The 17500-nt window shown below is 39.2% G+C and overlaps 1 protein-coding gene across 1 annotated transcript in view; it reads right to left on the bottom strand.

Moving 5' to 3' along the window:
- Positions 1-17500, bottom strand: part of ggt1b (gamma-glutamyltransferase 1b) — a 156500-nt gene that overhangs the window by 14878 nt on the left and 124122 nt on the right. Inside the window, exons 6-11 of the mRNA XM_061927458.2 lie at positions 17188-17318; positions 17037-17126; positions 13967-14159; positions 13738-13898; positions 8812-8961; positions 3200-3336 (exon numbers count right to left, since the gene is read on the bottom strand). Coding sequence (XP_061783442.1) covers positions 3200-3336; positions 8812-8961; positions 13738-13898; positions 13967-14159; positions 17037-17126; positions 17188-17318 — 862 coding nt within the window. The remainder of the gene's footprint in view (positions 1-3199; positions 3337-8811; positions 8962-13737; positions 13899-13966; positions 14160-17036; positions 17127-17187; positions 17319-17500) is intronic.

Genomic DNA, 17500 nt, shown 5'->3' on the forward strand with positions numbered 1-17500 from the left:
TCACGATCCACTCTTCCCTCACTTGTGAACAAGACTCCGAGGTACTTGAACTCCTCCACTTGGGGCAGGGTCTCCTCCCCAACCCGAAGATGGCATTCCACCCTTTTCCGGGCGAGAACCATGGACTCGGACTTGGAGGTGCTGATTCTCATCCCAGTCGCTTCACACTCGGCTGCGAACCGATCCAGCGAGAGCTGAAGATCCTGGCCAGATGAAGCCATCAGGACCACATCATCTGCAAAAAGCAGAGACCTAATCCTGCAGCCACCAAACCAGATCCCCTCAATGCCTTGACTGCGCCTAGAAATTCTGTCCATAAAAGTTATGAACAGAATCGGTGACAAAGGGCAGCCTTGGCGGAGTCCAACCCTCAGTCTTGTCAGTCTCTACTTCAAACTTGCATAGATAAATCTTAAGGAATATAACATAACTTGGCTTCTGAGAGTTTCAAAATGTAATGAATAAAATGCTAAAGTTGTTGATAAATAAGAAACTATTTTAATAATTAAATATGGTCATTTTAAATGAATTATTATGATAATTTAAAATCAATTATTTCAAATATGTTTGTTTTAATGTATAATTCTATGGCTGGATGTAATAAGGAGTCACAAAAAAATACAAATAAAAATACAATTAATTTTTATGTTTTTAGCAAAATATAGTAAAAAAAAAAATTTTTTTTTTTTTTTTTTTAAATTCATATATTTATTTTTAGGTAAGATAAACATAATAATACAATTTATCTCTAGTCTGGATGATTTAGTTCTTGTCACCCTGTTGTCCTCCCATCATGAAAAAAAGGCTGTCCTCACTCAGGTCCGCATTGGAGTTGGAGGGGGCGTGGCTTCCAGCTCCGGCTGAAAATCGGTAGATTTTCGGGAGAATATTTGTCCCGGGAGGTTTTCGGGAGAGGCGCTGAATTTCGGGAGTCTCCCGGAAAATTCGGGAGGGTTGGCAAGTATGCTTTAATTTGATGGACTTTTTGAAGCTGCACTGCAACCACATCATTTCCCCATTGTGGGATAAATTAAGTATATTGTATCCTATCCTACCTTGTGTTGCAAGGTCCTCATCATTTTCTTAGGTTTAACAAGAATTTATGAATTAAAACAATCATTATAGTAAGCAGTAATTAATTTCCCCAAAAATATATACATTTTCTGGAAATTGACTGCAAAATCTTTGCAAGCCCCACTCAACTTTCATGGGGTTTTTTTCTCATTAAATACAAATAACTTTGACCTAGACTTGCAATAAACCTCTCAAACGAGTATAAATTGGTAGTCGCTGTTAGAATAATTGTTTCTAAATTATCACAAAAACTTTGTATTGCATTGAGTTCCTGACAAGAAGGGGGGGGGTAAGATGAAGGTGTTGCTGTGTTCTTTCATGTATGGTAATCAACAGAAGGATGTTGTTCAGGCCCAAGGACTTCAGAGCGGAGAGATGACAGGATCTGCCCAATTTCCAGACGACCTCTTTTTGAACTATTTTATGGAACTCTTTTTGAACTATTTTACGGACTCTTTTTGAACTGACCTTTCCTGTGAATTGTTTACGACCTTTTCTGTGAACGTTTTGTCCTTTGGAAACAGCGGTGGCCATGTGGTGTGGGAGGGTCCAAAATAAAAGAAGGAGGCATGCAATCTTTTGGCAGAGCGTGCTGGAGATTGTATAAGAGTACAGTGTGTCCAGGCTTGTCTCCTCAATTAAGTCCAAATTGAATTCTGTCTCTGCTTAATTCTTTGCCTCTTGTCTTGTTTAATAGATGACATCAGTGTTTGAACCTGACAGTCGCGATTAATCACACTGCTCATAGCTACCTCATAATTAATCGCAATTACTCCCATTGTCCGTCCATTTTTTATTATTTAATAAATGTGTTTATTAAATACAGTCTACAAGCATCTCTTATTTGTGACTGCCATCTACTTGTCACACTTATCAGTTCCATCCATTTTCTACCGCTTGTCCCTTTCGGGGTCGCGAGGGGTGCTGGAGCCTCTCTCAGCTGCATTCGGGTGGAAGGCGGGGTACAAATTAGGGGTATTTTATTTGAACTAAGCAAAATTATCTGCCAATAGAACAAGAAAATTTGACTTGTCAAGACTTTCCAAAACAAGTAAAATTAGCTAACCTCAATGAACCCCAAAATACCTTAAAATAAGTATATTCTCACTAATAACAAGTGCACTTTTCTTGGTAGAAAAAAAAACGAGACCTTTTTGCTCAATATGTTGAAAAATATTCTTAAATTAAGTAAATGCTAGTGCCATTATCTTGACATAATGATATGCGCTCGGCATTACATTTCTTGAAACCAGCAAACTTATACTAAAAACTAATTTATTGTTCTTAATGGAAAGGCAATAAGGCAACCGCTTGTTACTCTCGGGGTCTCCTAGCCGCTCAGGCAAATCATATGGTCTAAAAATGCATTTTTCCATGGATAACATGACATCATCGCGCCAAGTGCGTGCTCTTTCAGTCAAATAGTGCGCATATATACAGCCTGGCCCCCGGCCAAAAATGTTTTAATTGTAATTTTGAGGAATTTACCTGAATGTGCATGAACTATTTCTGTTCAAAATTGTGAGAAATTTTAAATGTTTAAAATATTAACTGTCAGTTTGCTGTACTGTGCCAACTGTACTACTATATGAGTACCTATTTTCTCTTGTTTCATTGAAAATAAAACAGCAAAGTCCATTTGGCTTTCATCTGTTTTAATTATGAGACACAATTGTGTCAAAATCATGATTTTTTTTTTCATGCTTGAAGTAAGAAAGTATTACTTTGCATCAGTTGATATTCTAGTTTCAAGCATGTTTTACTCAATATAGATCATAAAATCTCAGCTGTAATATCTTACTGAGATCATTTAGGACCAAAACACTTAAAACAAGTAAAACACTCTAACATAAAATCTGCTTAGTGAGAAGAATTATCTTATCAGACAGAAAATAAGTAAATATCACCCTTATTTGAGATATTTAATCTTACTTAGATTTCAGTTTTTGCAGTGTACTCCGCTACTGTATTTTAATGTTGGTCATTACGGTGCTACTTGGAGAGCCAAGTTTGAGAATCACTGAACTATTTAGCATATTCAGTCTCTGCAACTCTGACTGTTGTATACTTTTTAGTACGTTTTGCTAAAGCTTGATAGTAAAGCAGTAAAGGGCGGGAAGCTTACATTGGTGATGTTGAGGTACGCAGGGTCTCCCAACAAGCTCCTTTTTGCGTAGGCGAAGCGAAAGGCCTCGATGACGCGGTGGTACGTCAGGACCTTGGCATCGCTGCTGGCCACGCTGTCGGCCGTCAAGTTGTACCCTGTGGAGAGTGGAAACTGTTCAGATCCGAGCTTCAGTGGCGTCATCAAACTCAGGTGAGCGTGAACTCCAGCTCAATTTGACCCACGCTTGGCAGTGTGCACTGCAAAAACTGAAATCTAAGTAAGATTAAATATCTCAAATAAGGGTGATATTTGCTTATTTTCTGTCTGATAAGCAGTGACGTGCAGTCACTAGAGGCAGGTGAGGCAGGGCCTCACCTGCCATCATGGAAAGAAAAAAAATGTAAAAAAAATAAAAAAATTAAATTGTTATATGTATCCAGTGATTATACTATAAAGTTATTTTCCATTTAACTTCACCAGTTTTAGATTATTTTTATTCAAAATCGCTGCATTTTCACATTTGCCGTTCAAATACTGAGAAGAGACGGTGCGGTGAACAGCAGCCAGTTGAGGCACGTCACTCAGTGCCGCAACATGGATTGCGCAATGACTCGGCTAACTGCTGGCCTGCTGTACAGTGAGACTGTATTGCTATATGAACTATATTATACATTTCCATAGTTTAGTTAGCTGAGGTATATAATGTACAGTGTATTTTGTCAACAACTGTATGTGTGTAAAGTATTTCTTGTGCTGAGCGATCATAAAACGGCTGCAAAAGACGCACTGTGTGAGGCTCGCCTCCTGCACCCCCGCCGTAGAATTGTTATATCAACTAAAGCCCACACTTAAACTTTCCACGTGCAAGATTGAATCTATTTTTAAAAATTATTTCATAAGAAGCCAAAAAGTGCAAAAACAATAATGTTGGTGTTGGAGGAGTTGTGAATGACTGCAGGGACACAACAATAGGTACACCTGCAGAATGCAGGTGTACCTAATTCTCAACTCCTCCAACACGAATATTATTGTTTTTGCACTTTTTGGCTTCTTATTAAATAACTTTTGTAACCTATTTTTATGTGTGATGTGTTTTTGTGATGTTAAGTTCCTGTTATGCGCTGTTATACAGTATATGCCTTGAGCTCTTATTTTGAAGGCGCTAAGTGCGGAAGTGATGACACGTTGGAGTTGAGCGGAAGTTTTTGAAAGAAGGTAAATAAAGTGGTCCTCGTGTAAACTGGAGCCTCCGTGTTTGTTATTTTGTAGTTTCATACAGTATAGGCGACATTTATAAACCCTCGGTTACACTTTTTTAAATAGATTCAATCTTGCACGTGGAAAGTTTAAGTGAGGGCTTTAGTTGATATAACACTCCCGTCAGGGGGTGCATTAATCCAGCACAACAGCGGCGCATGGACTTCATTTATAAGTAAAGGTAAGACCATAATAACGTTTTTTTTTAATTAAATGTGCTTTTTTTGTGTGCTACAGTTTGTATGAGTAAAGTTAAAGTTACGTTAAAATACCAATGATTGTCACACACACACACTAGGTGTGGTGAAATTTGTCCTCTGCATTTGACCCATCCCCTTGATCACCCCCTGGGAGGTGAGTGGAGCAGTGGGCAGCAGCGGCGCCGCGCCCGGGAATAATTTTTGGTGATTTTTGGTGATTTAACCCCCAATTCCAACCCTTGATGCTGAGTGCCAAGCAGGGAAGAATGCTGGTATGAGCTTTTAAACATAACCCGTTAACTGCTGCCAATCAAATGGTGAATAAGATACTCTTTAGGGTTCATATGTTTGTAAATCTGACTGTGATGAAGTCAGTGCCTCACCGGCCATCAACCTCACCGCACGTCACTGGAAAATACGTACTCATATAGTAGTACAGTTGTTATTAGTGAGAATATACTTATTTTAAGGTATTTTTGGGTTCATTGAGGTTAGCTCATTTTACTTGTTTTGGAAAGTCTTGACAAGCCACATTTTCTTGTTCTATTGGCAGATAATTTTGCTTAGTTCAAATAAAATACCCCTAAATATTGTATATTTTTTTCTTGTTTTTGAACACTGACTTTTTTGCAATGTGTGGGTTTATTTCGGCCGGGAGCACGACCGAGGTCGACCGGGCTTCATTTTGACGGCTTTCTACTGTCAAGGCCGAGCCAAAAGGAGCCGGAGCATATCGCCGGGAATGCAGTTTTTTTGGGGGGGCAGCTGCCATGTCAGGCCACCGCAGCTCCGACCGTGTCCAATTAGAGCTAAATTGGCCAGATTAGAGCTGGTGTGTGTGTGTGTGTGAGTGTGTGGGAGCAGAAGAAGCTTCAAAGAAATGAATAATTACATTGCAAGTCATCTCGTCCTCAGATACTGTCACTGTACTGAAAAGGAGCTCAGGCTGAGATAGTCACTGTTTTGATGCCATGTGGAATGTGGTCAAATTAAGATTATTGCACTGCAAAACACATAGAAATACTGTCAGTATTGTTTGCACAATATGTTTCATATTTTGGTTGTACTTTGCCTTAAGTCAGGGGTCGGTAACCCAAAACGTTGAAAGAGCCATATTGGACCAACAATACAAAAAACTAATCTGTCCGGAGCTGCAAAAAATGAAAAGCCGTATATATATATATAAGTCTTATAATGAAGGCAGCACATGATGTAAGTGTCTATATTAGCTATAATAGCCTACTATCAAAATGTGTCGCAGGCTGAAGCAAATCTTTGTTGACAGAAATGTTGAAATTTTATATTTATTCTACACATTTTCACAACATTAGAAACCATTAGTAAATCAGAGGCTACTTAGAAGGTGAGATAACTCCTGGAAATTACTGGATTTCAATGGCCAAAGGTATAGATGTGGTCTGGAACAACATGGAACACAAACAACTATGAGAAATGCAGCCATTACACAGATAATGTGTCATGAGACATGCAAATATAAATTATATACAAAGAGGTTACAAGTAAAGGATATTAAATGAGCCTACAAATGAGGCATAATGATGCAATATGTACATACTGCTAGCCTAAATAGCCTGATTAGCACGCCAACAAGTCAATAACATCAACACAGCTCACCTTTGTGCATTCGCGCACAGCATAAAATGTTTGGTGGACAAAATGAGACAAATAAGGAGTGGAAGAGTTTGCATGTAAACAAACTGTTTTGTCACAGTCCACACTATGGTGAGTTCAGGAATCGCCAAAATTAGTAGGACAAAAAACGATGTTCTGACTATTTGTGGATAACTAGCTTGTGTGCTATTGTGTGCTTAGCTACTGTGTAGCTGCGAGCTCCTGACAGCCCTGTAGCCTACCATGTATACTTTTTGTAAATTACTTCTCGAAAATACATGAACAGACCAACACTCTGTGACTATTTGTAAATAGCTAGTTTGTGTGCTATTGTGTGCTTAGCTGTTGTGTATACACTAGCTCCTGACAGCCCTGTAGCTTACCATGTTTACCTTTTGTAAATGACTTCACTAAAGTACACAAACAGACCAACACTCTGTGACTATTTGTGGATAACTAGCTTGTGTGCTATTGTGTGCTTGGCTGTTGTGCAGCTGCTAGCTCCTGACAGCCCTGTAGCTTACCATGTTTACCCTTTGTAAATTACTTCACTAAAATACACGAACAGACCAACACTCTGTGACCATTTGTGGATAACTAGCTTGTGTGCTATTGTGTGCTTGGCTGTTGTGTATCTGCTAGCTCCTGGCAGCACTCTCGCCTATCATGTTTACCTTTTGTAAATTACTTCACTCAAATACATGAGCAGGAATAAAAAAGACAATATAACATACATCCATAAATGTGGACACATGTGATATTTATTTATATATAGTTATATATATTTATTTATTTTATATATATATATTTATATGTATGTATTTATTTATACATGCACCTTATTGCTTTTTTATCCTGCACTACCATGAGCTTATGTAACGAAATTTCGTTCTTATCTGTGCTGTAAAGTTCAAATTTGAATGACAATAAAAAAGGAAGTCTAAGTCTAAGTCTAAGTCTAAAAGACCAACACTCTGTGACTATTTGTGGATAACTAGCCGTTAAGTACCGTATTTTCCGCACTATAAGGTGCACCGGACTATAAGACGCACCTTCAGTGAATGGCCTATTTTAAAACTTTGTTCATATATAAGGCGCACCGCATTATAAGGCGCATAGAATAGACGCTACAGTCGAGGCTGGGGTTGCGAGACCTGTTGTGGCTCAATATTGGTTCATATATAAGGCGCACCGCATTATAGGGCGCATAGAATAGATGCTACAGTAGAGGCTGGGGTTGCGAGACCTGTTGTGGCTCAATATTGGTTCATATATAAGGCGCACCGCATTATAAGGCGCATAGAATAGACGCTACAGTCGAGGCTGGGGTTGCGAGACCTGTTGTGGCTCAATATTGGTTCATATATAAGGCGCACCGCATTATAAGGCGCATAGAATAGACGCTACAGTCGAGGCTGGGGTTGCGAGACCTGTTGTGGCTCAATATTGGTTCATATATAAGGCGCACCGCATTATAAGGCGCATAGAATAGACGCTACAGTCGAGGCTGGGGTTGCGAGATCTGTTGTGGCTCAATATTGGTTCATATATAAGGCGCACCGCATTATAAGGCGCATAGATTAGACGCTACAGTCGAGGCTGGGGTTGCGAGACCTGTTGTGGCTCAATATTGGTTCATATATAAGGCGCACCGCATTATAGGGCGCATAGAATAGACGCTACAGTCGAGGCTGGGGTTGCGAGACCTGTTGTGGCTCAATATTGGTCCATATATAAGGCGCACCGGATTATAAGGCGCACTATCAGCTTTTGAGAAAATTGGAGGTTTTTAGGTGCGCCTTATAGACCTACTCAGTGGCCTAGTGGTCAGAGTGTCCGCCCTGAGATCGGTAGGTTGTGAGTATACCAAAGACGATAAAAATGGGACCCATTACCTCCCTGCTTGGCACTCAGCATCAAGGGTTGCAATTGGGGGTTAAATCACCAAAAATGATTCCCGGGCGCGGCCACCGCTGCTGCCCACTGCTCCCCTCACCTCCCAGGGGGTGAACAAGGGGATGGGTCAAATGCAGAGGACAAAATTCACCACACCTAGTGTGTGTGTGTGACAATCATTGGTACTTTAAATTTAGTGCGGAAAATACGGTAGCACAAATAAAGGATTGCTTGTATCAGATCTTATATTGGAGATTTTACATGTTTTTTTTTTGTTGTTGCCGATATTCGATATCAATATGATATCGGATCACTCCTATAAGCCATTAAAATGACACATTTTGTAAAATAAATGGAGAGTTATTGCATCTGTAAAGGCAGGAATATTGCACTTGTGTTAAAGGCTAATCCAAAAAGGTATTTATTATATTATTGACAGAGTGGGACAGATCTAGTTCAAACTGCTCTTAGGTAACTTCAGTGCAACAAAGCTTGTTATTTTAGGAGTGGATTTTGCACCGCGAAGTCTGCGGAGTCTTTCACTTTGAGCGGGTGACTGGCAAAGCGAAGGCAGCAGCTCAACGTGAAAGCACAACCTCTCCCACTCAAGGTGTTTTTTTTTGGACAGTGCATCAAGGCTTTTACCATTCAAGATGTTTAATATCAAGGAGAGCACGGGGCCGCTAGCGGGGGCATTGGGAACAGCCATGATGTACTCCCCCACGTTCACGCTCAAAGGCTTCTCATCCAAGACGGGCACATAATCCCTCAGATCCTCCATTGTGATGATGCCGCCTATGCAAGGGAGAGAGACAAACGCTGTCAATGCACTTGGACTGCCAGTGGAAATACAAATCTGTCACGCTGGTAAAATTAGACGTCGCGGAGGGAGAGAGAGTGACGTTAAAGGGGGAAAAAAAAAAAAAAAGAGGCAGTTTTGACTTAAGTAATGAAGACTGAATATGCTAATTTAAAGGGGAACATTATCACAATTTCAGAATGGTTAAAACCATTAAAAATCAATTCCCAGTGGCTTATTATATTTTTCGAAGTTTTTTTCAAACTTTTACCCATCACGCAATATCCCTAAAAAAAGCTTCAAAGTGCCTGATTTTAACCACCCGTCCATTTTCCTGTGACGTCACATAAGCAGCCATATCATGATGATTTTCTACCGTGCCATTGTAGAGAGCATCATTAGATACGGGATCACCTCATGGTTTGGCAACCTAACCGTTAAGCTAAAAAGCAAACTGGCCGGCATGCATAAAACGGCAATGAAAATCGTAGGGAGGAAAGAATATGAGCCTATACAGAGCATCTATGAGCAGGCAGTTAGGAAAAAAGCTAAGAAAATTATTTCCAACTCACAACACCCACTCTTTCCTGAATATGGAACCCTGCCATCAGGGAGAAGACTCCGGGTCCCACTATGCAAATCTAACCGCCTTAAATTATCATTTGTTCCAGCCTCCATTAAGCTGACCAACAATGTGCAATAGAATTTTAATACATAGGTTAGCACTTTTTTAGCACATAGCACTTTAGCACATAGCACTTTAGAACTAGGCACTTTAGCACACAGCACTTTATCCATGAGCTCTAGTGCAATGCACATTGGTACTTTATCTTTATCTCCATACTGTAGATTTTATGCCTACATCAAAGTGCCACCTATGTCTATCAAGCTCCATGTTCTGATGTTTAAATGTTAGTTGTATGGTTGTGGTTGTGTCTGTGCTTGTGTTTTTGTTCTGTTGTTTTTGGGTATGTTAAGAAAGCAATGATGCACTGTGCCCAAGACAAATTTCCCCGCGGGGACAATAAAGTTGAACCTTGACCTTGACCTTGATAGTGAAGCCAACACAAACAAACATGGCGGAAAGAACAGCAAGCTATAGCGACATTAGCTCCGATTCAGACTCGGATTTCAGCGGCTTAAGCGATTCAACAGATTACGCGTGTATTGAAACGAATGGTTGTAGTGTGGAGGCAGGTAGCGAAAACGAAATCGAAGAAGAAACTGAAGCTATTGAGCCATATCGGTTTGAACCGTATGCAAGCGAAACCGACGAAAACGACACGGCAGCCAGCGACACGGGAGAAAGCGAGGACGAATTCGGCGATCGCCTTCTAACCAACGATTGGTATGTGTTTGTTTGGCATTAAAGGAAACTAACAACTATGAACTAGGTTTACAGCATATGAAATACATTTGGCAACAACATGCACTTTGAGAGTGCAGACAGCCCAATTTTCATCAATTAATATATTCTGTAGACATACCCTCATCCGCGCTCTTTTCCTGAAAGCTGATCTGTCCAGTTTTGGAGTTAATGTCAGCAGGCCAGGGAAGCTAGGGTCGATATTCTTCTCTTGATCATCTTCGGTGGCATAAGGGACGGTGTGAGCCAAGACATACAGGGGGTTTAGCTCGCTCGTCTGCGGGAACAAACTGCCGCCATTGCTTGCCGTGCTACCGAGGTCCTTTGTCCCTGAATTGCTCACACACTCCGGCAGATTTAATGGGGGTCTGGCGGCAGATTTCTTTGACTTTATCGTTGGAAATGCATCTGCTTTGAGTGTCGCAGGATATCCACACATTCTTGCCATCTCTGTCGTAGCATAGCTTTCGTCGGTAAAGTGTGCGGAACAAACGTCCAATTTCTTGCCACTTTCGCATCTTTGGGCCACTGGTGCAACTTGAATCCGTCCCTGTTCGTGTTGTTACACCCTCCGACAACACACCGACGAGGCATGATGTCTCCAAGGTACGGAAAACAGTCGAAAAAAAGGAAAATAACAGAGCTGATTTGACTCGGTGTTTGAGAAAATGGCGGATTGCTTCCCGATGTGACGTCACGTTGTGACGTCATCGCTCCGAGAGCGAATATTAGAAAGGCGTTTAATTCGCCAAAATTCACCCATTTAGAGTTCGGAAATCGGTTAAAAAAATATATGGTCTTTTTTCTGCAACATCAAGGTATATATTGACGCTTACATGGGTCTGGTGATAATGTTCCCCTTTAAACAAATGTACAGCAGAGAGTAGGGAAGTGAAATTGAATGCAATTTAGAAACTTTTAGAAACAATTTAGAAAACTGATAAGAAAATAAATAGCGGGGGTGTATAATGTAGCGTCCCGGAAGAGTTAGTGCTGCAAGGGGTTCTGGGTATTTGTTCTGTTGTGTTTATGTTGTGTTACGGTGCGGATGTTCCCCCGAAATGTGTTTGTCATTCTTGTTTGGTGTGGGTTCACAGTGTGGCGCATATTTGTAACAGTGTTAAAGTTGTTTATACGGCCACCCTCAGTGTGACCTGTATGGCTGTTGACCAAGTATGCTTTGCATTCACTTGTGTGTGTGAAAAGCCGTATATATTATGTGACTGGGCCGGCACGCAAAGGCAGTGCCTTTAAGGTTTATTGGCGCTCTGTACTTCTCACTACGTCCGTGTACACAGCGGCGTTTTAAAAAGTCATACATTTGACTTTTTGAAACCGATACAGATAATTTCCGATATTACATTGTTAAAGCATTGATCGGCCGATAATATCGGCAGTCCGATATTATCGGACATCTCTAGTTCGAATGTTAAAGAGTTTGAATTTCCAGGAAAAACGGAATTTGGTTTGGGGGCGGCATAGCTCGGTTGGTAGAGTGGCCGTGCCAGCAACTTGTGGGTTCCAGGTTTGATCCCCGCTTCCGCCATCCTAGTCACTGCTGTTGTGTTCTTGGGCAGAAGTCCTGGGCATGACGTTAAAGTGCATCCGGCAGTGGAGGCTCCTCTATGGGGTCTTGGGGCACTAGGAGGTTAACCCCTTTACTACTGTTACCCCAGTTGGCCATTGGCAAAGGCCTAGTACCTGATTTCCCCCTAGCCAGGGATACGGTGAAGACCTCAACGGCGGAGCAGGCGGAAGACGGTAGATGTAAGAACTACCACAACGGCTGCGATGGCGGAAGAAGGCACCCCCACATCCATGTTGGCCCAGTTATGGGGGAAATAACAACCCAAGACCTCAACGGAGTGTCACAACGGCTGATGAAGGCTGCAGCAGAAAAGGGTCCCCAGTCGTCTTGGACTCCATGCCACTGGACCCTGACCCGGATCTGTCAAGGATCGTGTGGTGACTGTCTGTGCACCAGTCTCCCCACGTTAAATTAAGTCACGCACAGACATCCTCCATAAAGGGATACACCCCTACCAGGAGGATTGTCATACTCGCTTCGAGTGACCGCCGATGATGATGATGGTTCTTGGGCAAGACACTTACCCACCTGCTCCCAGTGCCACCCACACTGGTTTAAATGTAACTTAGATATTGGGTTTCACTATGTAAAGCACTTTGAGTCACTAGAGAAAAAGGGCTATATAAATATAATTTAAATATAAAGTGTTAGTTGGATGAGTGGAATGTGTTGAAGGTGGAAGGGTTTGAATCGGTTGAAAAATGTGAGAATTGTGGAAGTTTAAAAATTGGACAATTCATTTTGAATGGAGAAAATGTCCCTGAAAACTGGGAATTCTTGGAAATCTGGGAATTTGTAAAAATTGTTAAAGAAGAGCACACAATTTTGAACAGGCTGAATATTTTGGAACAGTTTGAATCAGATGAAAAGTGTGGGAATTGTAGAACTTTGAAAAATATCCCATTCATTTCAATGGGAATTTCATGGAAATTTCGGGAAAAGCAGGATTTTGGGGGAAAATGTTAAAAGACTTGAGTGTTCTGAATGAGTTGAAATGGTGGGTGTTGGAATTTTTCAAATCGGTCGAGAAGTGTTGAAGTGCTAACATTTTTATTTGAGAAATAGTATTAAGGAATTCCAGGAATTTCGGGAAAACCGGGAATTTTTCCAGTTCAAAAAATGACTTAGTTTTTTGTCCTAATTAAGAGGAATGTTTTGACGGTGGAACGGTTTAAATGGGTTGAAAAATGTGGAAGGAGTAGTCGCCAGAAAAAAGGGTCAAAAATGGGTTTGAAAAAAAGGAAATTCTGGGAATTCCTAGAATTTTTTGGAACTTGGAAAAATGATATTTTTAATGTCCAGGATGAGTGAAATATATTGAAGGTTGAAATGGTTTGAATCGCTTGAAAAATTTGGAAATGGTTGAAGTTTGAAAAATGGCCAATTCATTTTGAATTGGAAACATGTCCCAGAAAACCTGGAATTCTGGGAAATCTGGGAATTTTGGGAATTTGTCAAGGGAAAGCCCGCGATTCCCGAATAGGCTGAACAGTTTGAAGTTGGAACGCTTTGAATCGGATAAAAAATGTGGAAGGTAGAGCGCGGCAAAATCTGGAGGAGAAGAAGAAAAAACCAGAGCATTCACACAATAGGTTGAAGTTGAAGAAATTGAATAATAAATAGATTAATTTTGGTGTACAAAACCATATGTGTAAAAAAAAAAAAGATAATAATTTAAAAAAAATTATCTATTTTTTTGTATAAAATTTAGTTTTATGCAACTATTTATCCTGGTCTAATTTATTAACATGAAAAACGTGTATTATTTTTCACTTTGTTTGCATTTTACATAAACGCATGAAATGTACAAAGTACAACCTGCAGCCTGAATATCCACCACCAGGTTCTTGGCTATTTCTCCGAGGTAGAACTCATCAGGCCCTTGATCCGCTATCTTCCTGTAGGTGTTTGCAAGTTTCGGGAACCTAATGGTGTCGTTTTCTTTCAGGACGTCGCTGCCAATCTTGCAAAAGACCTCACTGCAAGACAGGCAATTTTCAAAATGGGCAATAAACAAGGCTTGGAAATGAGAAAGCTGGTCCCTTACCACAAGGCTGAGTCTTTGACGACAGTGTTGTTGTGTCTCAACAGAGCAGAGGCAAGCGCCCTTCCAATAAGAAAGCCCTTTTCTGCCAGTTCAATGCTGGGCTGGAACAAATCCCTCCAAGGGAGTTTGCCGTGTCGCTCGTGTGCCAGTTTGTAACCCCGGATCTCCCCCGGAACTGCCACGGACAATCCACCTAGTACAAACCAATAAAAGCAGTAAAATAATCCACCTAGTTAGTACAAACCAATAAAAGCAATGAAATAATCCACCTAGTACAGACCAATAATCGCAGTAAAATAATCCACCTAGTACAAACCAATAAAAGCAGTAAAATAATCCACCTAGTACAAACCAATAAAAGCAGTAAAATAATCCACCTAGTGCAGACCAATAATTGCAGTAAAATAATCCACCTAGTACAAACCAATAAAAGCAGTAAAAAAATCTACCTAGGACAAACAAATAAAAGCAGTAAAATAATCCACCTAGTACAAACAAATAAGAGTAAAATAATCCACCTAGTACAAACAAATAAAAGCAGTAAAATAATCCATGTAGTATGGACCAATAATCACTGTAAAATAATACACCTAGTAGAAAAAAATGAAAGGAATAAAATAATCCACCTACTACTACAAACCAATAATCGCGGTAAAATAATCCACCTAGTGCAAACCAATAAAAGCAGTAAAATAATCCACCTAGTACAGAGAAATAAAAGCAGTAAAATAATAGACCTAGTAGGAACCAAAAAAAGGAGTAAAATAATCCACCAAATACAATGCAATAAACACAGTAAAATAATCCACATAGTACAAACAAATTAAATCATTAAAATAATCCATCTAGTATAAACAAATAAAATCACTAAAATAATCCATCTAGTACAAACAAATAAAAGCAGTAAAATAATCCCTTTGTACAAACCAATAATCTAAGTAAAATAATCCACCAAGTACAAACCAATAAAAGGAGTAAAATAATCCATCTGGTACAAACAAATAAAAACAGTAAAATAATCCACCTAGGACAAACAAATAAAAGCAGTAAAATAATCCACCTAGTACAAACAAATAAGAGTAAAATAATCCATGTAGTATAGACCAATAATCACAGTAAAATAATACACCTAGTAGAAACAAATGAAAGGAATAAAATAATCCACCTACTACAAACCAATAATCGCGGTAAAATAATCCACCTTGTACAAACAAATAAAAGCAGTATAATAATCCACCTTGTACAAACAAATAAAAGCAGTAAAATAATCCACCTTGTACAAACCAATAAACGCAGTAAAATAATACACCTTGTACAAACCAATAAACGCAGTAAAATAATCCACCTTGTACAAACAAATAAAAGCAGTAAAATAATCCACCTTGTACAAACAAATAAAAGCAGTAAAATAATCCACGTTGTACAAACAAATAAAAGCAGTAAAATAATCAACCTGGTACAAACAAATAAAAGCAGTAAAATAATCCACCTTGTACAAACCAATAAACGCAGTAAAATAATCCACCTTGTACAAACAAATAAAAGCAGTAAAATAATCCACCTTGTACAAACAAATAAAAGCAGTAAAATAGTCCACCTTGTACAAACAAATAAAAGCAGTAAAATAATCCACCTTGTACAAACAAATAAAAGCAGTAAAATAATACACCTTGTACAATCCAATAAAAGCAGTAAAATAATCCACTTTGTGCAAACAAATAAAAGCAGTAAAATAATCCACCTTGTACAAACCAATAAAAGCAGTAAAATAATCCACCTTGTACAAACCAATAAAAGCAGTAAAATAATCCACCTTGTACAAACAAATAAAAATAGTAAAATAATCCACTTTGTACAAACAAATAAAAGCAGTAAAATAATCCACCTTTTACAAACAAATAAAAGCAGTAAAATAATACACCTTGTACAATCCAATAAAAGCAGTAAAACAATCCACCTTGTACAAACAAATAAAAGCAGTAAAATAATCCACCTTGTACAAACAAATAAAAGCAATAAAATAATCCACTTTGTACAAACAAATAAAAGCAGTAAAATAATCCACTTTGTACAAACCAATAAACGCAGTAAAATAATCCACCTTGTACAAACAAATAAAAGCAGTAAAATAATCCACCTTGTACAAACCAATAAACGCAGTAAAATAATCCACCTTGTACAAACAAATAAAAGCAGTAAAATAATCCACCTTGTGCAAACAAATAAAAGCAGTAAAATAATCCACCTTGTACAAACAAATAAAAGCAGTAAAATAATCCACCTTGTACAAACCAATAAACGCAGTAAAATAATCCACCTTGTACAAACAAATAAAAGCAGTAAAATAATCCACCTTGTACAAACAAATAAAAGCAGTAAAATAATCCACCTTGTACAAACAAAAGCAGTAAAATAATCCACCGTGTACAAACCAATAAACGCAGTAAAATAATCCACCTTGTGCAAACCAATAAACGCAGTAAAATAATCCACTTTGTACAAACAAATAAAAGCAGTAAAATAATCCACCTTGTACAAACCAATAAAAGCAGTAAAATAATCCACCTTGTGCAAACAAATAAAAGCAGTAAAATAATCCACTTTGTACAAACCAATAAACGCAGTAAAATAATCCACCTTGTACAAACCAATAAAAGCAGTAAAATAATCCACCTTGTACAAACAAATAAAAGCAGTAAAATAATACACTTGTACAAACCAATAAAAGCAGTAAAATTGTATTGCCTAATACAATCCATGTGTAAAGCATATTTAATGGTTCATAACGGCCACATTTTCTTTACCAGATTAAACTCTTATTTTGGAAATAAAACAAGGCAAGCATGCCTGATAGAAAGCGTTCACTAATGTTCACTATTTTATTTAAGGACAAAATTGCAATAATAAACACATGTTTAATGTACCATAATAATTGTTTTATTAAAATAAAGACAATAATGCCATTTTTTGTGGTCTATTTAAAAAGTATCGAAATACATTTTGGTACCAGGTACCAAAATATTGGTATGGGGACAACCCTAGTCCAGACATAGGAGTTCTTCCACAGTACCTCTCTGAGACAAGTCAGTGCTGTTGCCAAACATATTCTCCGTAGCGTTTCGAGGCGCCGTCTCCCTGGCGTCGATGGTCTCCACTCTCCCTGTGTTCCACAATGTTGGCCCGTCAGTGTTTTGTTTTGTTTAAGTTCATTGCTTGCCTACCTGTTGAGGCGTTGTAGATGGTGATGAACAGCCCTCCCCCGATGCCCATACTGTGGGCGTTCATCAGCCCCACACACAGCAGGGTGGCTATGGTGGCATCCACTGCAGAGCCCCCTTTCTTCAGCGTGTTACTGTCAAAACAAAATGTTCTCTAAGCTATCAGAAAGCTTTGGAAGAATTCATGGAAATATGTGTGGTGACAGGATGACTGCTCTGTTCATGCATCGCTGCCTTTCACAGCTTTGCATGCGAGTCATTTGCATGTTCCCCGAGTCCATTGTTCAGCATTGGACGGTATGTTTCCACACAAGGT

Source organism: Nerophis lumbriciformis, linkage group LG32 (genome assembly GCF_033978685.3).
Source record: "Nerophis lumbriciformis linkage group LG32, RoL_Nlum_v2.1, whole genome shotgun sequence".
In the NCBI taxonomy this organism is placed as follows: Eukaryota; Metazoa; Chordata; class Actinopteri; order Syngnathiformes; family Syngnathidae; genus Nerophis; species Nerophis lumbriciformis.